The 24,016-nt window shown below is 52.8% G+C and overlaps 7 protein-coding genes and 2 pseudogenes across 7 annotated transcripts; 4 read left to right on the top strand and 5 right to left on the bottom strand.

Annotated features, from left to right (window-relative positions):
* Nucleotides 1-679: 679 nt before the first annotated feature.
* Nucleotides 680-2,190, top strand: SAPIO_CDS4442 (uncharacterized protein; the record flags this gene model as incomplete). Its single annotated transcript, XM_016786988.1, has 3 exons — nt 680-779; nt 867-1,195; nt 1,420-2,190. 3 exons carry the CDS (start codon nt 680-682, stop codon nt 2,188-2,190), a joined length of 1,200 nt encoding a protein of 399 aa, XP_016643333.1.
* Nucleotides 2,191-3,865: 1,675 nt separating this feature from the next.
* Nucleotides 3,866-5,307, bottom strand: SAPIO_CDS4443 (uncharacterized protein; the record flags this gene model as incomplete). Its single annotated transcript, XM_016786989.1, has 2 exons — nt 3,866-4,903; nt 4,981-5,307. The coding sequence occupies 2 exons, from the start codon at nt 5,305-5,307 to the stop codon at nt 3,866-3,868; spliced, it is 1,365 nt and encodes a 454-aa protein (XP_016643334.1).
* A 952-nt stretch (nt 5,308-6,259) lies between these two features.
* SAPIO_CDS4444 (Kinesin family protein) lies at nt 6,260-8,544 on the bottom strand (the record flags this gene model as incomplete). The annotated part of the gene is made up of 2 exons (XM_016786990.1): nt 6,260-8,193; nt 8,334-8,544. 2 exons carry the CDS (start codon nt 8,542-8,544, stop codon nt 6,260-6,262), a joined length of 2,145 nt encoding a protein of 714 aa, XP_016643335.1.
* A 470-nt stretch (nt 8,545-9,014) lies between these two features.
* On the top strand, nt 9,015-10,296 carry SAPIO_CDS4445 (Altered inheritance of mitochondria protein 24, mitochondrial; the record flags this gene model as incomplete). The annotated part of the gene is made up of 3 exons (XM_016786991.1): nt 9,015-9,189; nt 9,270-9,388; nt 9,457-10,296. The coding sequence occupies 3 exons, from the start codon at nt 9,015-9,017 to the stop codon at nt 10,294-10,296; spliced, it is 1,134 nt and encodes a 377-aa protein (XP_016643336.1).
* A 2,110-nt stretch (nt 10,297-12,406) lies between these two features.
* Nucleotides 12,407-14,081, top strand: SAPIO_CDS4446 (Major facilitator superfamily transporter; the record flags this gene model as incomplete). The annotated part of the gene is made up of 3 exons (XM_016786992.1): nt 12,407-12,847; nt 12,964-13,538; nt 13,655-14,081. The coding sequence occupies 3 exons, from the start codon at nt 12,407-12,409 to the stop codon at nt 14,079-14,081; spliced, it is 1,443 nt and encodes a 480-aa protein (XP_016643337.1).
* A 706-nt stretch (nt 14,082-14,787) lies between these two features.
* SAPIO_CDS4447 (uncharacterized protein) lies at nt 14,788-15,841 on the bottom strand (the record flags this gene model as incomplete). The annotated part of the gene is made up of 2 exons (XM_016786993.1): nt 14,788-14,945; nt 15,043-15,841. The coding sequence occupies 2 exons, from the start codon at nt 15,839-15,841 to the stop codon at nt 14,788-14,790; spliced, it is 957 nt and encodes a 318-aa protein (XP_016643338.1).
* A 1,191-nt stretch (nt 15,842-17,032) lies between these two features.
* Nucleotides 17,033-17,846, bottom strand: SAPIO_CDS4448 (putative phosphoribosylglycinamide formyltransferase protein; the record flags this gene model as incomplete). Its single annotated transcript, XM_016786994.1, has 3 exons — nt 17,033-17,289; nt 17,354-17,599; nt 17,672-17,846. 3 exons carry the CDS (start codon nt 17,844-17,846, stop codon nt 17,033-17,035), a joined length of 678 nt encoding a protein of 225 aa, XP_016643339.1.
* Nucleotides 17,847-18,447: 601 nt separating this feature from the next.
* On the top strand, nt 18,448-20,865 carry SAPIO_CDS4449 (annotated as a pseudogene; the record flags this gene model as incomplete).
* Nucleotides 20,866-21,282: 417 nt separating this feature from the next.
* Nucleotides 21,283-22,104, bottom strand: SAPIO_CDS4450 (annotated as a pseudogene; the record flags this gene model as incomplete).
* Between the last annotated feature and the right edge of the window lie 1,912 nt (nt 22,105-24,016).

A 24,016-nucleotide genomic window follows, 5' to 3' on the forward strand; every position in this document is an offset into this window, starting at 1 on the left:
CCATTCTGCTAGTACCTCAGGAAACGAGGTAGGCTCCACTGCCACCGTCTCACTAGGCTTTTTACCGTTCAGTCAGGTCAGTCAGTTCGTATGCAACATCCTCGGCAGGGTTGCCCGTGTCAGATCAGAGACCCCGTTGCGAGGAGCAAAAAAATACCCACCCTCTTGTTTTTTTTGTCCGCTTTAGCGCTCTCAAACTGAGACCGGGCTCCTCCGTCGAACCGCATGCCCTCGTCCCATTCGTCGCTTTGGCGTTGGTCGACGCAACCACACAACGTCACGTCAGGTAAGGTACGGTAAATGGTCATGCTGACTTCCTGAGAAGCGGAGCAATAAATGGATTTGATCCACAAAGAGGGCTGCCTGAACACGAATGTCTGTCGAGGGACCTGTTTGTCTCGAAGTATAAGACAGCCTTCCATCCCCTCACCCAAGGGTATCTGGGAGAGCTTTGAAGACTTCCATATTGTATCTACCTACACTCGTTGTGTGTTTGTATTATTATCCACCCATACATTCGGGGTATATATCTTCATATCCCCCAGACTCTCGCTTTTGTATAGACAACAAGCTTTACGAGAAGCTGTTATTCAATAGCCACGCTCCGACACCACGTCCTCGTGGTACACCACACATCTTACACAATCGTTTGCTTCGACGATCGCTTAGAAAGAACGAAATGCGTTCCACAAGCTTGGCCTATGCCTTCGCGGCACTTTCTAGCTCCGCGCTCGTTGCAGCCCAGACATTTTCGGACTGCGACCCTACAAAGGGAGACAGTACGTTCATATCCCCCCGTTTTCCTCCCTCAAGGTACTCTTGAAAAACATTTACGAAGGATTTCCCCACTAACAACTCAAAAACAGAATGCAATCCTGATCCCGCCTTCGGAAACTGCAGGAAGACCACCAGCTTCGACTTCTCCACCGTCGCCGGCGGAGAAGGCTGGAAGACGGACAAGACCTTCCTGGACTTCTGGACGCCCGAGAAGGGAATCGTGGGCGACAACTCGCCGCTGACCATCGACGAGCACGGCGCCGTCCTCACCATTAGCAACAAGGACCAGGCGCCGCTGATCAAGTCGAACAAGTACCTCTTCTTCGGCAAGGTTGACGTCACGGTCAAGGCTGCGCCTGGTGTTGGTATTGTTACTTCGGTTGTGCTTGAATCGGATGACCGTGATGAGATCGATTGGGTACGTTGGACCTTTCTTTCTTTCTTTTTTTTCTTCTTTCCTTCCCTCTTTCGGATTTCTATCAGTCGTTCATCCCCCCGCCAGTTTGGTTCGTCCTTGGCACCTTTTTTTCAGGGGCAAAACCTTAACGCCAATGTGGGGTCCGGTACAAAGAGATCCTCAGGGGGATGGGGCAGGTGTAGATCTCTCATGAAGTTCCCAATTGCTAACCAAGAACCTCACAGGAATGGATCGGCGGCGAGCCAGGCAACGTCCAAACCAACTTCTTCTCCAAAGGCGTAAACAACTACATCCACGGCCAAACCCACGGCGTCGCCTTCAACGCCATCGAGGGCCTGCATACCTACACCATCGACTGGACCCCCGACTACATCAGCTTCCAAGTCGACGGCGCCGAGATCCGCCGCGCCACGCCCGCCGAGGCCGACAACGGCGCCACCTGGCCCCAAACCCCCGTGCAAGTCAAGCTGGGCACCTGGGTCGGCGGCAAGCCCGACAACCCCCAGGGCACCATCGACTGGGCGGGCGGTCTCGCTGACTTCGCCCAAGCGCCCTTCATTGCCTGGTACAAGGAGGTCAAGATTACGGACTACTGCGGCGGCAAGGATCAGGCGGGCGAGTATGTGTATACGGATTCGAGCGGATCGCAGGGCAGCATTGAGGTGAGGGGGAGCTCCAGTGATGTTGGCTTTGGGGATGATAAGGGCAAGTCTTCGACTTCTACTTCGACGACTTCGTCTTCTTCGCCTACTTCCTCTTCGGCTTCGAAGCCTAGCTCTTCCTCGACTAGCTCGTCTAGCTCTTCCAGCTCTTCTAGCTCGAACTCTACGAGCGCTACGGGGGGTGGCTCTACGCCCACCGACGGCGCCGATGGTGGCTCTTCGAACAACGGTTCGGACCAGGATGGTAACGGCCAAGGTAGTGGCGCAGTGGCGGCCCGGTTGTCGTCTACCCTTGCTGCGGTTGTTGTTCTCGGATACGTCTTGTTTTCCTAAAGCGAGTTCTTCTGTCTTGTTGCATTTTTGGTTTGTTTTCTTTCTTGGATTTGAAATGGCCTGTATGACTGGATGGAAACATGGACACGGCTTGGATAATGTGCATATGCAAGGGATTTTGATTTGGGGGAGCCGGGTTCAGCGTATTGGAGCGTAGACAGGGAAACATTTGAAGTACTTTTCTTTTCAAAAGAGTCACAAGATGGATTTCATTTACGCATTCATCTCATTAATATTGGGCGATATGGAGACCCCTTTTTTAGATACCATCCAGATACATGTGATATTATCATTGTGGAACCATGACAGCATAGAAAAAAAGACGAGTCCATTCTCCTCGATACATTTCCTGGGTAATATTTAGCGTTGTGCCACTTTCGCCTGGGAGACGATGTCCAATATGCCTCGTGTAACACTGAGATTTGAGCCGGGACGGGAATTCAAAAGGAAGGCCGCAAGCGAAAGGAAAGGGCAGGACAATAGAGTGCCCGCCACATGCGGTCTCTAAAGCCTGGCCAGAGGAAGATATCCTGGAGTTTTTGGCTTGGCTTAAAGACGCCCTCACGGACTTGACAAGGTAGAGAGAGCGGAGAGCCCCTCCGTCACCTGTACTTTTTTTCCGATCCACACATCTGGGCGCATCTTCCCATCCTCACTAGACCTCGTACGGACGGACTGCGCGTGGAATGTGGAATAAGCTTAGCCAGAACTCGTGAGAGACATGTAAATACCCGTGTCCCTGCCGCAAGCAGAAGCGAAATCATCCTCCCTTGTCCAACCCCAACTTCGAAGGAAGAGGAAAGGGAAGAGAAAACTCCGGGTAAAATACAAATATTCGATTCGATATTGCGAAAGAAAAACCCAGCCACAATGAAGTAGTCACAGTCACGAAAACTCGGAAGAAATGAAGCCAACACCATCATCATACTTACCCTGCCAGCTCGGATCGGAGATGCACCCATCCCCCCTCCGGCACCCTAACCAAACTGTCGGGTCCGTCCCTCGTCTTCCGTTGGCCCAACGCCGCAGTGCTACGTTGCTTCGCAGACGGCTCGATATAAGATCCCTTTATGTTGAGGATGTCGCTGCGAGCGTTGTGCCTGACATTGTCCAACATCGGTCGATTGCGGGAGAGCAATAACAAGCCCACCACGTGGGAGCACCAGCTGGGTCAACAAGAGACAAGGTTGGGAAAAAAAGTAGATGAGTACTGATTAAGTTACATACTTCTTCCTCTCCATTCTCAAGTCCCTTCGAAAAGAAAGGCTAGAGAGGGGAAGGGGGGGAAGGGGAAGGATAAACGGCTGCGAGTAGCCTCGCTCCCGTGCCCGTTTTCTTCCTAGTATCCCGATATCTATACCCGGTAGCCAACTGATACAAAGTCATGCGCCCTTCTGCTCATATTCGAGAGCAGAATAGGCAATATCCCGACTACTAATACAATGAGCCTGTGAGGCTGTGGTCTCCTCTGTCCTGCGCTGAACCTACTCGAATACCCAATGACACATTGACCAAACCCCATCATTACCCACGCAACAGACCCGTCTGGTAGAAGAAGGGGAAAAGAAAAAACCATTAGAAATGAAAGCATCGTACAATTCGCGAGGCCGCGCCGCAGATCCCGGTATCAAAGAATTCGTCCATTCTTTCCCACTCTCGGCGCCGGATCCCCCGCTCACACTATGTTGTCGCCGAGCGGGGCCAAATTCCCATTCCCCACCGGCCTGCGGTCCGGAACACCTCCGGCCATGCCGGTATTGTAAGCGTTAACGTTAGTCATCGCTGGCCCGTTCGCCATTCCGGATCCTCTCCTGTACGCTTGCCCACCAGGTGCGCCATTAACCCCCGGAAGACCACCCAACATGATATCAGGCCCTGTTCTTCGACTAGCCCCATGGCTGACCTTCCACATGCCCTTGGTAAGCATGACACCTTCAAGATTCTCCTCTCTCGCAAGGTCGTATTCCACCAACTCCCTCGGCTTCAGTGGGATGTGGTTGAACCTCCAATCCCAGACGGCCGCATAGTAAGCCCTGTACACGGCCAATGCACTCAGAAAACCAATAATAGACCCGACGACAACGTCATGGGGATGGTGATCCGCATTAATGAGCACGGAGCAAGCAATCAGCAGAGCTCCTAGTAAAGGCATCAAAGTAAGAGCCACCTCCCAGCTCATGGGCCGATAATTACTCCATGGCTTCAGCTTGCCATTGAGGTAAAAGAATAAGAACCCCAGACCGGAAAAAGCGCACGCGGCATGGCCCGAGGGGAACGACGTCATCGCCTGCTTCAGCAGACCTTTGTCGGTCTGTCGGCAAATGTCCGTCGAGTAATAAACCTGGCCGAATCCGGTGCCATTCTGAAGCTGGGCCGGGTCCGGGTCGCAAACCTCGAGAAAGTAGGGTCGGAACCCTCCGATGAGGGTCTTGAGGAATACATGGACGCATTCGGCGATGATGACAGCATAGACGTTACCCATGATGCCGTTGGTTACGTCCCAGAGGCTGCGTATGCGGATCTGGAACAGGGCGATGAGGATGATGGGGATAACGAAGCTGAGGACAGCGGCGAGCCAGGAGTCGATCGCCCAGCTACGGTATGGGTACGCGATATTAGGATCGAGGATTTGGGTACTAGGGCGGCTCCCCGGGCCCGGTATCGGGTAGGTAATGGCGAACCTGCGTCCTCCAACGGGGGATGCAAGGTAAAGCTGTCCAAAAAGTGTCTGTTAGCGATTTCTTTTCGGCATCCATCCTCGCTGCACGCTGGGGGTGGGGGCTCACTTACAGCGAGGGTAACGAGACCGACGACTAAAATAGTGGCAATATCGAACCACGTCTGCTTCAGCCAGATGACGAAAAAGTTGACATGCCTATTACGCCTCCATCCTCGTCGTGGACGCGGCGCCGCAGACGCAGTCGCCGTCGCCGTCGGACCGGTGCCGCTCGTCGCGTTGCGGGCGTTTCTCCTATTGAACGGACCAAAGAGGCGCTGGTACCTGGGCGGTTCTTTAGCTCCGTTAGATGCAGCTCCATTCTTCTCAGCGTGCCCGTTTGTGGGAGGGATTATACCCTCGTCCTGGGCGACGGGCGGCCGGTTCTGTTGAAAGTTCATTTCGACAAGTTTCAAGTCTTGGTTTCGACTCCGAGGAGTCTTCCTTTCGCTCGTTGCCGTTATCTTGGAAGAGAAGTACTCGGCCGGACAGCTTTTTGAAAGAGCGACAAGACCAACAACACGTAAATAGAGGAACTGATTTTTATTATGGGTCAATGTCGATGCTTTCGGAAGGGAAACATTGTAGCTATGCCAGAAGCAAGCAGGAATAATCTGAAATGAGAATGGTGTTTAGGTTTTGCTAGTCCTTGATAGCAGGAAAGGTAATAACAACATTGAAATATTCAACGCTCGTGATGTCGGGTGCGCAACTGCCTTATTTAGAGCATTCTCGAATGTGCTTTCCAACTTGTAAAACCAGCTGTCATCACTGACGTCATCGCATTGATCGATCCTGCCAAGACGGCGATGGGCGAAAATCCCTGGAAACGGAATGCATCGAGCTTGTGAATTATGGGAATTGAGGTGGGCCGAGAAAGCCGGGAAATGCGGCTTGCGTAAACTTAAGTCATTTAATCATCAAGCTGTCACAGGGCTTGAATCTGTGTGAGCTGGGCCACTTGGCCGTCGGGCTGGGGAAGTGGCATGACGCCGGTCGAGTCCGGCTCGGTCCGACACTGGACTCCGACAATCACATTTCCCTACGGAGTACTTCGTACACAGGTCCAATTGTGCTCTCTTCGATCAACGAGGCAGAAACAGAAAACGGAGGTATATTCTGCGGTGCAAAATGAATCAAAATAACCAAAATCAAAAAGACACACCATACCGGGGTAGATATACACCCGCCAAGAACTCTGTCCACGTAGTAGTTCTTGCCCAACTCCCCAACTCCTGCCCCAATGCAACCCAGAGCCGCCCCAAGAAACAATGACAATAAAAGAAGAATAAGAAATAATAACAGTGGAAACATCACGCACGCATGCACGCACAAAATGCTCACTTCCGCTCATCAAAGCGCGACTCCAAGACCCTCATAAGCCCTCTCAACCATCTTGCCACCCATGCCAGGCACCGCTCTCAGCTGCCCCAGCGAGGCAATCTTCGCACCGTCATTCTCCGGCAACAACTCGAGGTAGTCGACGAGATCCCTCGCCTTCTTCGGCCCAAACCCGTTTAGGCTCTTGATCTGCATGAGATCCCGCGAGTTGATGATGTCCAGCAAATGTTGCGCCCTCGGAGTTACTGGGCCTTCCTCCTCAACGGACGCAACCTTGACGGCCTTCTTCTTCCTGCTCTTGGGCTTGGGAGATGATCGGTCCATGAAGCTTACGTCGTCATCCGCTTCGGCCGCCTCGTAGTCATCGTCGTCCACTCGCCTCCGCTTCTTCTTTTCCGCCTTGGCCTCTTGGACCTTGGACGACGCTTCCTGCTGGAGACCCAGCTTGGAGCGTAACCTCTCGATCTTGCTCAGGAGCTTCGCCTGGCCAGGGAAGAACGGGAGTGCCATCTCGTACATCTTAAGTGCAGCGGCATCATCCCCCCGTTCCTTGCTCTGGCGCGCAGCAAGCAGATACCTCAGTCCATCCGAGCGCCCGTCTTCGCGACGGTCCTCCTCGTCAATCCTCCGCTCAAGCGCTTCGAGTCGACGCTGCACCGCCTCGTTGATATCGGGCTGCACCGGTGCCGGTGCGGGCGCAGCATTCTGTGCCGCAGCGGCCCTCGAGGCCAAGATCTCGCTCACCTTCTTCTCCACCATGGCCTCAATATCCTTCTCAGTAATGCTCGCCGGGTTGGGATGCAAGGAGGCCTGCGTGGGAGGACGAGCGATCTTGGTAGGAGGAGCAAGACGGTGAGTTGGCACCGGCACCCCCGTCTCGGACTTGCGCTTGGTGGAGTTGGACCTCCGGATCTGCGAGGTGTTGGCGATTGGCCGCGTCGCAAGCGAGGGCTTGGATCGATCGGCGTACACGCTAAATGCCTTGGTGGGCTTATTGGAATCAGAAGAAGCGGCCTTGGCCACGACGGCACCACTGTGCACGTTGTGGGCGTTGGCGAGCGGTCGCAGAGGCTGTCGCTGAATCCCTGCACCCGAAAGAGCCGACGTAGTCCGGGGCACCTGCTTGAAGACGACTTCGTTTTCGATTTCTCGAACTTCGATTCGCTTCGCACGGGAGCTAACGTTCAGACTGCTCAAGGTATCGAGGTGGTAGCTTCGAAGTGGAGCGAGGTTAAGGATCATGATGGTGATACCATTGTTCTGACCCAAAGACAGAATCCGAGTCATCTTCGACTCTCGGTACGGAATCCGCTTGTCGCCCCTCGAGATGGCATCGACGCACTGGCTCAGGACGAACAGAGACTTGTTAATGGCAGCCGACTCTACAAGCCGTTCCCTGTTATTGTCCGTCCGACGATTATCTTCCGATCCGGCAAGGTCAATGGCAGACGCCGTGCTCTCGCGAATAGTATTCCCCGTGATCTGGGTAAGCTTGACGCGGAGAATCGCGTGACTCCTACTACTATGAGCGTTGAGCTTCGTCGCAGCCGTGATGCGGTTATTATTCGCCTCGATGTACAGCCTCTCAAAGTCCTTGAGGTCTTCACACGGCCGCTCCGTCAACCCCACGACATACGTCTTGCTGTCCTTCTCGCGCAGAGGGAGACCCGCGGGTGGCCTTTTCTCGGGCGGTTCTAGGAGATCGAAGACCTTGTCGTTGTAGATCTCGTAGTACGATAGGTCGACGTTTATTTGCGTCTTGCCGTTAGAGTCCTTCATGATCTTCTTGCCGCGTCGGAAGACGCCGCTGAGAAGACGCGGGATGACGCCTCGGTCGGCGAGCTTCAGGCCGCCTCGCATGGTGTGCGTCTTGCCGGTGCCGGTGACACCGTAGGCGAAGATGGTTACGTCGAGGCCCTGGAAGAGGGACTTGAGATGAGGTGCGACTAGGAGGAAGGGATTGAGAGACAGGGTGTCAATTTCATGGTCTCGTTTCTTCGTTTTTTATACCGCCCACTTTCGGGAAAGAGGGGGTTTTTCTAGCTTTTGGCGTCAATCGAAGGAGGGAAGAAGAAAAGGAGCTTACCTTCGGCAGTAAACAACTTCTCCTGCGTCGTCGACTGGTCGTAGACGCTATTGAAGGCGAAGGAGAACTCCTCGGTGCCATTCTTGGGATTCGGAATCTTGACAATGGTGGGATGCTTGCCCTCCTCGGTGCTGTCGGCACGAACAATAACGTCCTTGTCGAGCTCCTTCTCCAGGAGTGGACGTATCCGGGCGACGACTCGAACAGACATGCTTTCGAGAAAATCAAATTGAAGCTACCAATGCCAATGAAAATGCCCCGAAAAGAAAGGATAAGTGAAAATAATAAAGCAAAGAGAAAGACAGAAACAAAACCCTGACCTCAATTGGGTGCTTCACAGCGAATGCTTTGCTAAGTCCGTGTCGAAAAGAAACCCAAGTTTGTGCGGTCGTTCTGTCTGTCCCAAAGTAAACGATCCAATCGGGAGATCCAAGCGGGTGTGTTGGAACGTTCTCGTCGGCCCAGCAACGGATTGTTGACTAAGCCAAACGCGAGAAGCGCCAAATCACGTGGTGTCATCCCAGACCGGAAGCACCCGCCAAGCTCCAAACATCATGCATCATCACTTTTTTTTTCCCGGCTCAGATGGTGTTCCGGAGCCTTTTCCCATCTGCAAGTGAAAGAACCGGGGAATGACTCGAATCTGAGCCGTACACCTCAGTTCCGCCTCACATTATCGCCATGCGCGGCCAATCGCCCCTGATCCGAGTGGCAGCCGGCCTGCGAGCGCAGAGCAGGCGCTCGATTCTGAGCCGGCAATGTCGGGCCATTCAGATTAGTGCGTCGCCGGCCACGGAGAGTCAGCAGGTCGGCGCGGATGCTTTTGGGTTGAGTGCTTCGTCTCGGGATCCGGCCGGTATGTATTACGACTCCAATTGGCTCTGCTTGGGTGTCGGTTCTTACGAGAGACTAATCTAATTCTTTTGGTCGTGTTAGATGCCCGATTCGAAGTTCTCGGAAGCCCTTATTCTCTCCTCTCTGTCACTCTTTCTGCTTCTCAGAAGCTTTATACTCGCCGGGGTACGCTGGTAGCTGTCGCCGGCAACCCTGAAAACGTATGCGAAGACCTGGTCCGATTTTCATAATTATGGCGAGAGGGGGATTACTTACACTCTGTGTCCAGGCGCAATCTACTTTGTCGATCCTTTCACCGTTTACACGAGCTTTCTTTGGTGTTCCCTTCCTCTACCAACGCATCTCCTCAACCACCCCGCTCACCGCACTAATATCCACCAAATCCCCCACGACGACCTTCTCCGTCCTCCACCTCGACGGCACAACCGACTGGATAATCTCCCAGCGCAACGCCCTCCTCGCCTGGACAGGCCACACACTCTCCCCGACCCCACGCCTCCAGCGCCACCTCTCCGCCGCCCACTGGGGCACCACGCACGTCACGGGCCGCGGCCTTGTGGCCCTCACCTCCCCCGGTCAAGTGTACCGCCTCACGCTCTCCGAAGGCGAAGAATTCATCGCGCATCCGTCCAACGTCGTCGCCTACACCGTAACCCGCACGCCTCCCCAACCCTTCCGCTTCAAGAGCTCCGTCTTCCGTCTGCAGATCCCTTCCCTGCCTAGGGGTATCGCCAACGCAGAGTTCTTCCGTGTCATGCGCACGACGGACACGTACAAGACGCTCGCGCGCCTGTTTTACAACGTGCGCACGTCGCTGCGCCGCACGATTTGGGGCGATAGGCTGTTTTTGAGGTTCCAGGGCCCTGCTACGCTGCTCATGTCGAGCAGGGGCGTGAGGTTGGCGGACTCGTTGACGAATGAGGATGTTAATGAGATTGCAGACGCGGAGGCAGGCAAGGCTGCCGAGGTGGTGAATAAGTTGAAGCGGGAGGCTGTGAAGGCTGAGGAGAAGGCGAAGGAGACGGTGTTGGTGAGGAAGGCGCCGGATGCGGTGGATGGTAAAGTTACGCTTGAAGGGTTGAGGAGGCTTAAGGATACGATGCAATGATTGGGTTTAATAGACTAGATGGGTATGGTGGGGTCGAAAGAAAACGTGTATAAAATGGCCTTTTCAGGAGGGTAAACTGTGTGTACAATAAGAGATTATTACAACTCATTGAATTTAAGTCTCGTGTCCGAGGCCTACTATGGTTATCTGGTGAGAGAGAATTCTCTAGTTGCAGCACGGCAGTGTGATCCTGCGGATGGGTCTCATAAAAATGCTAGATCGGCTTCTGTATATTAGTATTGTGACTGATTGGAGTGGTAAAGCTCATTGTGAGACTGATATAATGTACATCTCAGCATACAAAGTGATGTAAGTAATGTACGAAGTATGCACATCCTCGCTAGCTCTCCAGACCAACGTAGGAACAATCTCCTCCATTTTCTTGGATGGAGCTTGGGAATTGACGGGAAATTCAATCACCAACAGCATCTGCGCGGAGGGGTGAAGTGACTCGTCGCCAGGCAGTAAAACACCCACCGGGACAAACCCACCTCAAAAAACCTTTGCATAGATCTGCCTAAACATTTCTCATTCCTTCGTAGGGCATAGATGAGGCCTACGTTGGGTCCGCCATAACCCATGACTGTAATCGCCGACAAAATGTGGGTTTCGTTCGGCGAAGTAAGCATCTCCAAAGTAAGAAACCCCATCCACTGTCCGTCCGAAGCTTCCGCAGAGTTAAGGGAGCCAAAGCCCCCCATGGGGAGGAGAACAAGGTCCAGAACCCACATGTGAGCTCAGGCGGGCCGTCTCGGTTTTAGGTGCGCTACGGAGTGTACAGTTATCAGATGGTTGGGATCTTCTGATTCCTTCAGCAGCGGATTTACGCCGTGGGTTGTTTTTCTTATGGCTTCTCCTTTCCCACATTTTTGTAAACTTCTCTGAAGCAAACATCATCGGTGATCACGGCATTTTCAGCCGATGAAGCTCGCCCTTGTGGTCAATCCAGATGAGTTCCGTCGGCTTGCCAGATACATGCTTAGCGCCTCTTACTCGGCCGAGAGAACGGACAAGCTCTGGAGGGATTGTTCTGGACTCTTGGTGATTCAAATCAGCCGCATCACCACCTAGACATGTTCAGACAATGCCTTCAGGAACGCAGAAAGGCCTGTTACCCACCCCCTTGTCCTTGACAAGGGCCTCGCAACAAATTCCGCCCTTCCTCGTGTTAGCTCGTCATAAAAGCCACTAAGGTTAACTCCGAGAGCGCGAACCACCGAAGTGGGTCCCGCCGACACAGTCAACCGGGAAAGGGACTTCTGTCACACACACACAGAACGAAACAGCACGAATCCCCAGCAACACCAGCTGCACGCTCCTCCTAGCTCCCCTGCCTTCGAACCCGAAGAGTCTTGGTATGCATCGCAATGACGAGCTGTGTGCGCTGAATTATTAATCTCCCTGTAAAAGCCGGAAGAGTGGGTGTGAAACCAAACTCCGGCAGGTGGACGAAGAAGTAGGACGGAGCAGCAGTGATTTATAATGGAGTTTCCCTATCTCCAGATGTTGTCCCCGTACTTCGTACTTGGCAGGCACGTAAAAGCCGAATCCGCGAAAAGAGTCGAGAGGAAAGCAAGGGGTGCGTGTGCCATGTGGTTTGCCAAAACCAGAAGACGCAAATTCGAGCCTTGCCGTGTTCGCTTAGGCTTGCCGGCAATCCAACATTGCGCATGTTTGTAAGATTGCAGATGTGAATACATGACCCGGCAAGCAGGTTCCAGTCCCATGCCGAGCCGCTGAAGGCCTAGGTCTCTCTCACACCACGTCGAGTTTGTTGTTCGAAAACCGTTTAGAGCTCCAATTTTTTTTTTCTCTTCCCTTCTCTCGCTGAATTCGTTTTGATCCCACCTATTTCTTCCTCTCCTTCGGGGATATACTAGCGGATATCGGAGATGCCCCGTAAAATGCCGACGATGATGTGAAAAACGACACCTCTTGAATTAACATATAATCCAAGCATTTCAATCTTCATTCGGATTTTCTGTTTTCGTTGCGCTAAGTCATAGCTTGGGTTTTTTTTTTCTTTTTTCTTCCCCCAGTCTTTTGTTTCCGAGCCCAATCAGCAATGAAGTCCGCAGTATCCACAGCGTCCTCCTCATCCACGATCAACATGGAGACGCAAACACCCAAAGCCAGCTCCAGGAGGGATCCCTCTCCCCAATCAACGGCGGCGGGCAACTTAGACTCCGATCCCGAGAAGGTGCTTCCCGTTGACCCAAGGAAATCTGATTTATCTCTCGGCGGCGACGAAAAGGGACGTGATCTCAAAAAGGGCGCCGAGGACGATGCCGCCAGTGTTCGAAGCGGTAACGATGTGGCCGCGCCGGCTCCGGCTGGGTCTCCGCCGATGGATTTCCCGGACGGTGGGACGCAGGCGTGGTTGGTTGTTTTGGGAGGATGGTGTTCGCTGTTTTGCACCTTTGGTTTGGTGAATTGTATCGGCGTGTTTCAGGAGTATTATACGCGGGACTTGCTGTCGGGGACGAATCCGTCGACGATTAGTTGGATTTTGTCGATTCAGGTGTGGATGATGACGTTTCCTGCTGCGATTGTAAGTTTGACATCCACGACTCATCGAAGTGATGAAATCAACCCCTCCCCTTCTTCAAAGTTTAAAGAGAATAAAGAGATAGGGAGAAAGAGAAAGTAATACTGACCAAAACATAGTTTGGCCGCATCTTCGACGCTCACGGCCCCCGATGGCTGCTCCTCGGCGGCACAGTCACCTACATCTTCGGCCTCATGATGACCTCCCTCTCCACAAAATACTACCAACTCATCCTCGCCCAAGGCATCGTCTCCTCCCTCGGCTCCAGCGCCATCTTCAACGGAACCCTCTCCTCCGTCGCCGGCTGGTTTCTCAAGCGCCGCGCCACCGCCTTCGGCATCGTCGTCTCGGGATCCTCCGTCGGCGGCGTCATCGGCCCCATCATGCTGCGCCACCTCATCGACCGCATCGGCTTCCCCTGGGCCGTCCGCGCCATCGCCTTCATGTACCTCGGCCTGCTGACCATCGCGTGCGCTACCATCCGCTCGAGGATGCCGCATAAGAAGACGCCGTTTGTGCTGAGGGAGTACTTGGAGGGGTTGAGGGAGCCGGTTTTTGCTACGACGTGTTTGGCGTTTTTCTTGTTTGCTTGGGGGATGTTTTTGCCTTTTACGTATATTATTTTGCAGGCGCAGAAGCAGGGGATGGATCCGAGTCTTACCATGTACCTCCTCCCTATTATGAACGCTCTCAGGTATGTTGTTTTTCTTTGTCCCAAGTCCCCATCCGGTCACGTCGTTGCGGCGGGGGGGCAAAGAAGAAGAAGGAAAGCGGAGAAAAGAAACGAGCGTTGCTAACCATACCTCTCAGCATCATCGGCCGTATCCTCCCAGGCTTCGCTGCCGACAAAATCGGCCGCTACAACGCCATGATCGTCGTCGGCTTCCTCACGGCCCTCTTCACCCTCGTTCTGTGGATCCCTGGAAAATCCAACGCCGCCATCGTCGTCTACATGGTCATCTTCGGCTTCACGTCGGGCGGCTTCATCAGTCTCAGCCCGCCGCTCATCGCCCAGATCTGCGACATCCGCCAGATCGGAACCCGAACCGGAGCCGCCTTCGCCATCCAGTCCTTCGGCGGCCTCACGGGCTCGCCCATCGCGGGAGCTATCGTTTCGGCGCAGGGGGGCGATTATCTTGGCTTGCAGCTGTTTTGCGGTATTACTATGATGGCGGCCGTGGTTGTGTTCATGGTCGCTAGGTATATGCAGGCTGGGTTCAAGCTGAAGGTTATATGATTTGTGAAGAAGTTGGGGTGATGCTTCTTTTTCCCCTCCCCCTTTCGTCACCCTCCTCTCTTCCTTTAATTCCTCCCAATTTTCTCGAGCTTCGCAAACCAAAAACGGTCGGGGTTTATTTCCTTCTAGAGGTTGTTGTGGGGCAGAAAATGCTTTTGTTGGGGCGGATTGCTTTTGAGGAAAGAACGGTGAGCATCTTGTCGACAAACCGTGCCCATCTCAAACAATTCCACAAATCTCTCCTCCAAACTTATTTTGCTTAATCATTATATAGAAAGGGCTGGCGTTTTACGAGATACATAGGCGGGCGGGCAAGTCTCTGAGGTTGGCAAGCATATTTCCGCTTGTTGATAGACACAAGACTGGACATACCGGTACGAAAACACTGGGGAGGGAATTAGAGAATTAGACGCTAGATATTCTCAATCTGCTATTTTTTTTAATGTAAAACTGAACGGCGTGGGTATAATTGTAGCCTCCAAAGACGTAGGAAAGAAAAAAACACGGCGATAAGAGTGGTCCCGTAAAAGGAACAGTTGAAGAGATGAACAATAAAGAACCGAACCCACGCCCTGGTATCCCTCACTAGAACCCCAGAAATGAAGAAGCCCATAAGCCCAAACGAAACGCTAAGTAAACTGAGTAGCAATGATAACGAGAACTTCAACGGTCGAACCAGAACTCGCGGGTCCATGTTGATAGGTTATCACGCATCTGATGGGAAGGTCGAGGCGGCACGACTAAGCCGTCTCAGAAGAGGAGGGAGGCGGCCGGCCCGAAGCATCGAGATGCATTCGTCAATAACGCTACCGTCGCCGACATCCATAGACCTCGACCTATTCAGCCAGTACTCAAAGGGACCGCCTTCAAAGGGGAAAATGTTAGCAAAGCAACTAGAAAAAGAAGAAGAGAGGAATGAAAAGGGGGGATGGGAGTAGAATAAGAAAAGAAGGCAGCATACGATTGAGATTCAAAGCATCGCCGAGCTCCTCGCAGCGCTCAGCCGGCGAGTGCTCGACATGCATCTCCGTAAAGTGAGTAATCATCTTCGCTACGTCCTTGAGTGGCCACTTGCAGGGTGCGCTAGGCTGTCGTGGTGGAGTGGCGGTAAGATACTTTGGTGATGCGCATAGGCGACACTTCCAGTACCCCAGGCGCTGGACGGTGTTTCCGGGGTTCTCGTCGGGAGGGGGGGCATCGGGGACCTGTTTCCTAGGCCGCTTGGCAGAGGACTGGCCGTCGGAGGAATGTTCGGCACTTTTCAGAGAACGCTTAGCAGGCGTTTGGCTAACGGCTTGGCTCGCCTGGTGCAGCAGAGACAGACTGGGAGATTCCGGCGCGGCTACGCCGAGCACGCGACCGCTATTGGCCGGCGAAGGATGCGTGACGGCGTTGAGGCTGTTGATGACCGTCGCGGTGCTAGGCGGTGGCTGCTCGTACTTTGCGAGGCTCGTGAGAATCTCGATCTTGTGCTGGCACAGGCGGATCTGGTGGCCGAGATCGAGCATCCGGAGACGTAGCGTCCTCACTTCCTGGGCCGTGAGGGTCCCCTCTTCCCGCAGCTGCGAAGCGCAGTAATCGCGGTCATACTGGTAGGCGTTCTGGTCCTCCTTCATGTGTCTGAGAAGGAGCTCCACGAAGCCGTTCGATTGCGTCATGCCTGCGGGCATGATGGCGTTTCCGGCGGCGGCAAAGGTGAGATCTCGGGGATCGATGGAGCCGGCCACAGGGGTTCCGTTACTGGAACGCGCCATCTGCATGTGTCCCGATTGGACTTGGGAACGACTGTGAGTTAAGTGTGAGCGATCAAGTTGAGATTGAGATTTGAAAGATGTGGGAAATTGACGATAAGAAGTGAAATGGAAAAGAAACGGGATGAAGGAAAAATGAGAGTGTAGTCGAAGGGGATGAGCGGTCGTCGAGATATCAAGATATCAAGATGAGAAGGGACAGCTGGGGAATACGAACCTTTTCCTACCGCTCATCATTCTTGCGCTTTTAAGGACAAACAACGGAATGAAATCAAAGGAGAAGAAAAATAATTCCAGGAGGTGTGTCCTGGACTGCCGAGAATGTGTAGATGTTGATAAAAGAGAAGGCGGACAATGAAGACGCGAAGCTTCAAGTTGAGGAGAAAAGAAACCGAAAAAAGAAAAGGAAGTCGCGATGGAGAAAAAAAAAAAAAAAGTGTGAAAATGGGAAAGAAAAAAAAAGGGGGGGGAAAAGCAAACAGCCAATCAACAACATCGTACGAACTGGGCGGCCAATCAGGATTCGTATTCTAAGCTACCTGTTTTTTTTTTTTTCTTACTTTCTTTCTTTGTCTTTTTTTCTTTTTCTTTTTTCTTTTCTTTTTTAAATTCCTTTTTTATCGCTTTGCTTTTGTACCCTTTATTTTATCATTTTATGTGTGGGCTTTTTTTCCCATTTTCCCTTTATTTACAGCACAATTTTTAATCATTTTTTTTTTCTCTTGTCATTCACAATCGAGATCATTTCCGTTTGCATTCATCTTCCTCTTCGTCAAATGTTAACTACAAACAAAACATAATTGATACTTCGTACTCGGTTTTATAAGACCCAGACTCGCGATATCAAAGCGAATAGAAAATACATATCAATTCAGCTCTGGCTGTAACTATTGACCTAAATATTGGCCGGAGAGACAACTCGATCGACGTCCCTCTTTTTGTTTTCTGAAATTCATTCGATTGTATGTCAGAAGATTGTCCCATTTACAATTCTCGCCGTCGGCCAGCTCCCATTCACCATCTTTTTTTTGTGCTCTTTGAACTGCATCGGCTTGTAGACTCTTCGATACTCACTAACCAGACAAGCATCCCATCGCTTAATGAGCCCCATTGACCTTGGGGAGTCTGATTCAAGCGCCTGCGAGTCTGAGGGCTGGCAAACACATCTGTGTGAGTTCGCTCACAGGACGAAGTCGCTCTTCATTGCCCGCGCGCCTCCAGAATCTCTCCAACAACTTTTGCTGTGGCCTTCACAATCAATTCGTGCTCATAAGAGTGTATCCTCTCCTCCAGCTGGGGGAGGTCCTCTCCCTTCCACTCGATTTCTTGCACCATAATCGGGTCTCCCCTGTCAACCTTGAGGATAACGTAATGCACCATGATACCAGTGCGAGTGGCCTTTCCGGCCTTGAAGTCGCTGAAGGCGCGCTCTATCGCCCCCGCTCCATCATACGCACCTGTTTTTGGGGGCTGTTAGCAGCTCATTCCGTGGAGTGATACGACGGGGATGGTTTTACATACCTGGTAACGCTGGGTGTAAATTAATTACTTTCAAACCAAGCTTTTCTACCGGCTCTAGGAAGGGAGCTGAGAAGACGTGCATCCACCCAGCGAGAACGATGAGCTCTGGCCTCTCCTCGAGCTCTAGCACCTTTGTTGCCAATGCGGCGTCGTACTTCGCACGCGCCTCAGCTACCTTGGCCTCATCCTTCTCTCCCTTGGGCAGAAACCCGTTGCTAATCAGGTTGAAGTATTCCCAGGGAATGCCTATAGAAATTAAGAATTAGATGGAGGTTCTTTGCTTAATGTGGTGGAAGAAGAGGTGGCTTATATAAATACCAGCCTGGTCCGCCCTCGTCGTAGCATATGCCTTTGAGCGGTTTACAATAAGACGGACAATCTTGCTGTTAGGGATTACACCAGACGCGACTGCATTGATCAAAGCCTGAAAGTTGGAGCCATTGCCGGAGGCCATCACGAGGATTCGGCACGGCGATTGCTTCTGGTCGGTCATCCTGACGGTGGATTTGTGAGATTTTTGTTCAGCCTGGAAAGCGGAAACAGGTGAGTGTGAGCTTTCGCGAGACTTGGGTGAGAGGTACTGCGGGGCAGTGATGAGGTGAGAAAAAAAAAAGACCTGAAGTAAGGGCACCGCTCAATGGTTTTGGAAATGATTGATTCAATTGCCAAAGAGAAATCTGCGATAGCCCAGTTTCCCGACGATGAATTGGCCTAGAAGCGTATCCAGCTAAGATATAAAATGCGAGATGCGAAGAGAGAAACGTTGTTCGTCCGAATCGCATTCGATCCTTCCTGATGAAAACCCTCAAACTGCCCCACCATGGTCGAGACCAGCTTTGAAGGTCCTGAGGTACTTGGTACATTGATGGAGGGGTAGCTCCTGACAGCTGCCACAAAATTGACAACTGTCTGTCGGTCCGACTATTTCGCTGCCCCACGTCCTGATAAGATAAGCAATTTTCCGACAAAAAAAAAACAGTTTGGGGAAAAAAAAAAGAGGCGACGACAAATTCCTGGTGCCCAGATTTTGACGACAAGCCAACCACCACTCGTGCGTCACCTAACTCCTCCACGACACCCAACCCCAACCCAAAATGCCGAACCCTAGAAGCAAAAGAAAAGCGCTTCGCGAAAGCCGCAAGCGAAAACAAGAAGACGAAGCAGAGCAATCGACCAAGAGACAACGCGTCGGTCAAGATGAAGCAGGAGAAGAAGAACAAGGAGGAGAGGGAGGCTACAACTATGACGGCGACGCCCAGCAGCAAAACGAAGGTGCCGGCGAAACTCAATTCTTCGGTCTCCTCTCCGACGAGGAGCAAGAATACTTCCGCGGCGCCGCCGAGGTCCTCGAGCTGAACACCTTCCCCACGCCTGAGGAGAGGGACGTCTTCGTCGAGAACGTGTTCAAGGAGGCTGAGGGCAAGGAGTTGAAGCTCGCCTGCAGCCAAGGTTGCTCGCGGTTGATGGAGAAGCTGATTCTTCTTTCGAACAAGGCGCAGAAGAAGCACCTCTTCGAGGCGTTTGCGGGGAATTTCCTGTCGTTGGTGCAGCATCGCTTTGCTAGCCACTGCTGCGAGATGCTCTTCTTGCAGTCGGCGCCGGTCGTTGGCGAGGAATTTAAGGGGTTCGTAATTGATGTCCAGGGGAAAAAGAGCGCTGAGGGTGAGGAGCAGCAGAAAGCGGAGTCATCTATGGAGCATTTGTTCCTGTTGACGCTTGACGAACTCGAGGGGGACCTTACTTTCCTCCTTACTCAGACCTACGCATCGCATACTCTGCGAGCGCTCCTATTAATCCTTTCAGGACGGCCGTTGGAGGATGCGTCGACCACCGCGTTGCTGAAGAGCAAGAAGAAGGAGCGCATATCGGTCCCTGGTGCGGCGCCGTCCACCGCTGATGACGCCGGGCAGCAATTGCGGGCTGTTCCGGAGTCGTTCGCCATGGCCACCCAAAAGATCATCTCCGACACCATCATGTCAATGGATAGCTCCAGTCTTCGAGTCCTCGTCACCCACCCCACGGGAAACCCTCTCCTTCAACTTCTACTCGAGCTCGACATTTCGTTCAACGTCAAGTCCAAATCTAAAGACGAAAAGGCAGCCTCTGGAGGGACGCTTCTCGACCGACTGCTCCCCGGCGCGCCGGACTCCCTCAAGGACGAATCTTCCAAAGCATCCGAGTTCATCACGAGCCTAATCTATGATCAAATAGGTTCTAGGCTACTGGAGACTTTGATCGTCCACGCACCTAGCAAGATCTTCAAGGCCATTTATCAGAATTTCTTCGCGCAGCGAATCCAGAGCTACGTCCGCAACGAAATCGCCTCCTATCCCGCCATCAAGGTCCTCAACCGGTTGGGTAGGGACGAGCTCATCGCGTGTGTCGGTGAGATCATCCCCGTGATACCGACCCTCATCGACAAGGGGAGGTTCAACGTCATCAAGACCCTCTTTGAGCGCTGCTCGGTCCGTGAGGCACCCGAAGAAATCACAAAACTGACGAATGCCCTCGTTGAGGCCTGCGACGGCGACGCGAAGAGTCTCGTCCCGCGCTTTTGCCAACTCCGAGGTAACGGTGGCGACGCCGAAGACAAGAAGAACATGCCTCAGCACCTTGCCCGAAGCCAGCAAGCCGTCGTAAACCACGGCGCCCAGCTCATCTCCACCATGCTCACCACCGGTGGTTCCGCCGCCGCCGCCGCGCAAACCTCCCTCCTTGGCCTGACGTCGGAGGAACTCCTCAAGCTTGCCACGGGCTCCATGGCCACCATGAGCGTCCTCACGACCGCCCTCTCCCAACCGGCCGCCCCTACCATCTTCAACTTTCACAAATCCCTCGTCGCCTCCCTCCTCCCCCACGCAGCGGACCTCGCGACCTCGCAGTCCGGCCACAACGTCATCAACGAAATCATCTCGCTTCCCTCGAGGGGTAAGGAGCGCTCGGCTCCGTTCCACCTCAAGGAGGCTATCATGGTGAAGCTTGCCGAGAACGAGCAGACGCTTCGCGATTCATGGATGGGGAGGAGCGTGTGGCGGACGTGGAAGGGGGATGTCTGGAAGAGGGGTCGGGGCGATTGGGCGAAATGGGCTAAAGAGATTGGGGATGGAGCCGAGCAGGCTTTTGCTGCGGCGCCAGTGAAAAGAGATAGGAGGTTCCGTAGTCAGAACGGCGGACCGAGGGGGAAGAACGGTGCATCGGCTGGGAGTGCTGTTCCGGCTAATCCGTATATTGCTAGGAGGATAGCTCGAAGGGCGGAACGGGAGAAGATGCAAGGGAAGGAGGAGTTTACCCTGAATGGGAGAGAGCAGAAGAGAGAGCGGAAAAGTGGTGATGGGAATGACGTGAAGGGGGTTACACGGGAGGTAGTGGAGGAAAAGTCGGTCAATGGTACAGATGGCGTTGAACAGGGGAAGAAGAAGGAAAGGAGAGAGAACAAGTACGCGAAGGCAAAGAAGGAAAGGCAGGAGAAGAGGGCAAAGAAAGAGAAGGACGAGGCTGTCGTGGAAGCGTAGTTACATATAATATCATTTTCGTTATAGGGTCTCGGGTATTTAAATTAAACAAATTGCCAAACAACATTAAGCGCTGGGTCAATGTAGGAGCGTTTCTGAGCCGCGAGAGTTACGGTTGAGTGGTTCTTAATTAAAATCTATTCCGTGCCAACTCCTATGACTTCCCGTCCCAATCCCATTCCCGATACCGGCATTATGACCCTCGAAACAATAGCAGAAAGAAGCAGAAGAAGAAGAAAAGAAAAAAAAGAAAAAAAAAAAGAGCAGAGGTAAAAAGGCAGAGGAAAAAAAGGAGGAGAGGAGAGAAATCGTGGCATGAAGCCGCCAGACAGAAGGATATCCCAATAATCCACCCGTCCCACGCCATCCCTCCTCTCTCAAACCCGGCATTCAGCTCAAACAGAGCTCAAACAGAGCTCACTCAACCTTATTCTTCTCAACCCAATCCTTCCATTTCTTATACTCCCCATACTCCAAACTCTCCTTCTTCCCCTGATACCGAACCGTATCCAACTCAATCTCCTGCCACTTATCCTTCCTCCCCATCCACCCCGCCTTCCTCATCAAACTCACAATAGTCTCCTCCTTCGTCCACCCTTGCTCCGTCGCTACATCCGGCAAATAGGTAGCCCCGTACCTCCTCCCATGATACACAAAACTGATCCTGATACCGTGGACGCCGAGCGTCCAATCCATCGCATCATCGCAATCCTCAAAATCCGTCAACAACGTCACCGACACCTCCAGGCTCGGCAGCTCAGACGGCCGCACGGGACTGAACCGCGTATCGTGCAGCGCCGAAGTAAGCGCGTAGCTGGCGATCCCGTCCTCGAGCTCCTGGTCCTCGAAGGTGCCGATGCAGCCGCGGAGCGACCTGTAGCCATCCCTCTGGGAAACGGTGTTCCAGGTCACGAAGAGCGGAGACTCCCGAATCCCCGAGTCATCGTCGTCGTCATCTTCGTCCTCGGTGAAGGAGGTCACGGACGTGGCCGCCGTGTTGGTCGCCAGAGAGAGAGTGGAGGTAGAGTCCGGCGTGGAAGTGCCGCTGGACGAAGAAGCTGCCGAGGCGAGGCGCTGGAGGGCCGGGAGGGCCTTGGTCAGGGTTGTGGGGGTGGAGGCGGAGGCTTTGAGGTAGGCTTTCCAGGTCTTTTGGATGTCGGCTAGGTCCATGGGTTCGCGGCGTTCGAGGTGGGCGGAGAGGGCCTCGAAGGAGTAGAGGCAGTGTGCGAGCGTCGCCATGACTCTCACTTTTTCTTCTTTTTATTTTATTTCGATTTTTTTTATTTATGATCTTTCTCAGGAGCAGTGGTGTTTGGGGATACTGAACGGGGAGATGCCAAGAGGAGAAAGCGGAAGCGGAAGCGGGCAGGACCCTTATTTTGGAGTTGCTTTTCAGCCTAGTAAGAAAACAACGCAAAGAGGGGAAAGAAAGACAGTGGGTGAACGTTAGGCAAGTGGAAGCGTTGGGCCTGTTTCCAAGGGTTTCTGTTCACCCCTCAAAAGGTTGTTTGCAGCGGGGAAAATGAGTGAAGCTCAGGGAAGCACCGGAGATCCGAGCTTTCAGGCAGGGCGGATTACAAGATACAGCAGCGAAAGATGGGGCGGAAGGAGTGAGGGGCAGAGAGCTCGCATTGGAATGGAGTACGAAGTAAGCCAAAATAACTCCACTAAATTGATAGAGGGGTCAAAGTTGGGGCTGTGATGGACGTGGGCTGTCGTCAATTGTCAGCTGCCCTAGCGTGGGGACTGAGCCCAAATTGGTTTTGGGGGGGCGGGGGGGTCATTGTAAGTCAGGTGATGACAACTGGCTCCGGAGCGCCAATGAATTAAACTAGTGATGAGCACCGGAGTTCAAGATGCCGCCTGGTTTGATGTTATCTTGGACTTTGGTGGCTCGGCAGACAAATTTTAGGGCCACATGAGCGGGATATATGCATCTTTTTACGGTCGCTTGCATGTGAGCTAACGCTGTTCGACATGACGGGCTGTGGATGCCTGCATGGGGAGATCGGTTGGGAAGCGTGGCACTTGGAATCAGATGCTCTTCCAAGGTTCCCGTTTCTCTCGTATATGAAGTATATGTTTGTAGATTATCTGGCTTGGTTACTCTAAGACCCGCCAACATGACGAAACCAATGGATTCTTTTTCCTAGGATAAATTCTTGTGCATCTGCAGAGCAACTAGCCTGACTTTGGAGCCAAGGCCCCCAAGATTGACTACAGGCATCTGGAGGCTATAGAGTTTGACTCGCGTACCCCTGTGGGCTCCATGTCCTTCCTCTCTAGGCAAATGCTCAGCAGAAACCTGGAAGCATCCACCTCTCAAGTCCCGAAGCACTGCCAAGGGCTCAAAAGAGTAGGCCATCTCTCGGGTTAGGCCCCACTTAGAATAAGAGGCTGCTTAGATAGGGACCAGAGGACCTAGAGCCTCTAGAACCCTTCGTCTTGAGACTTCCCTGGGTGGCACTGGGGATGACGGTGTCTCTGACGTACGGAGTCCTACAGAGTGGTATCGAGCTATTGAGCATAGGCGTGGCGTTTGCATCAGCGTCTGAAATCATTCCGAGGAAACCGAAATAGGGGTGAAAGCACGTTGGGTTAGTGCGTTCGATTTCAGATCATCTTGATGATGATTGTGTCGTTCTGACATTCTCACAAGTTCATCTTCTCTCCTGAGCCCTTCTACTTCATCCCATTACGAATATGTTATCCGCTAAAGCGGGATATTCGTCATGAAGAGCATCAATTGATGCAAAAGACTCCATGTATCCATATTAGGCGGTATTCGGGGCTGTTGCAGTCACAATGAATGGATTGGAGTGATGAGGTCAATTGGCTGACCTAAGCAGGATCGGTCTTGGCATTGCATGTATCAGATCTCATGCACAGACCGGGCCTGAGACGTCCCAATTCTAGCTTGATTCTATTTTCGTCAATTCCAACCCAGCAACAAAACAAATGGAATTCCAACCAGGTGCACGTGAATCCCCATCCTCGGCGCCTACTCCAGAAAGGATTACGAATTCAGGGATCTGGCCTAGATTTGGGGGGCGCTTCAGTCATCGAGATGCTACCGGAAGGGCATGAAGCGAGAGACTCGGGTGTTTGATGTGCGCTGGCTGTAACACTCCCGCGCCCCTTCACCCCTCGT

Source organism: Scedosporium apiospermum, assembly GCF_000732125.1.
Source record: "Scedosporium apiospermum strain IHEM 14462 chromosome Unknown SEQ_SAPIO_0092, whole genome shotgun sequence".
In the NCBI taxonomy this organism is placed as follows: Eukaryota; Fungi; Ascomycota; class Sordariomycetes; order Microascales; family Microascaceae; genus Scedosporium; species Scedosporium apiospermum.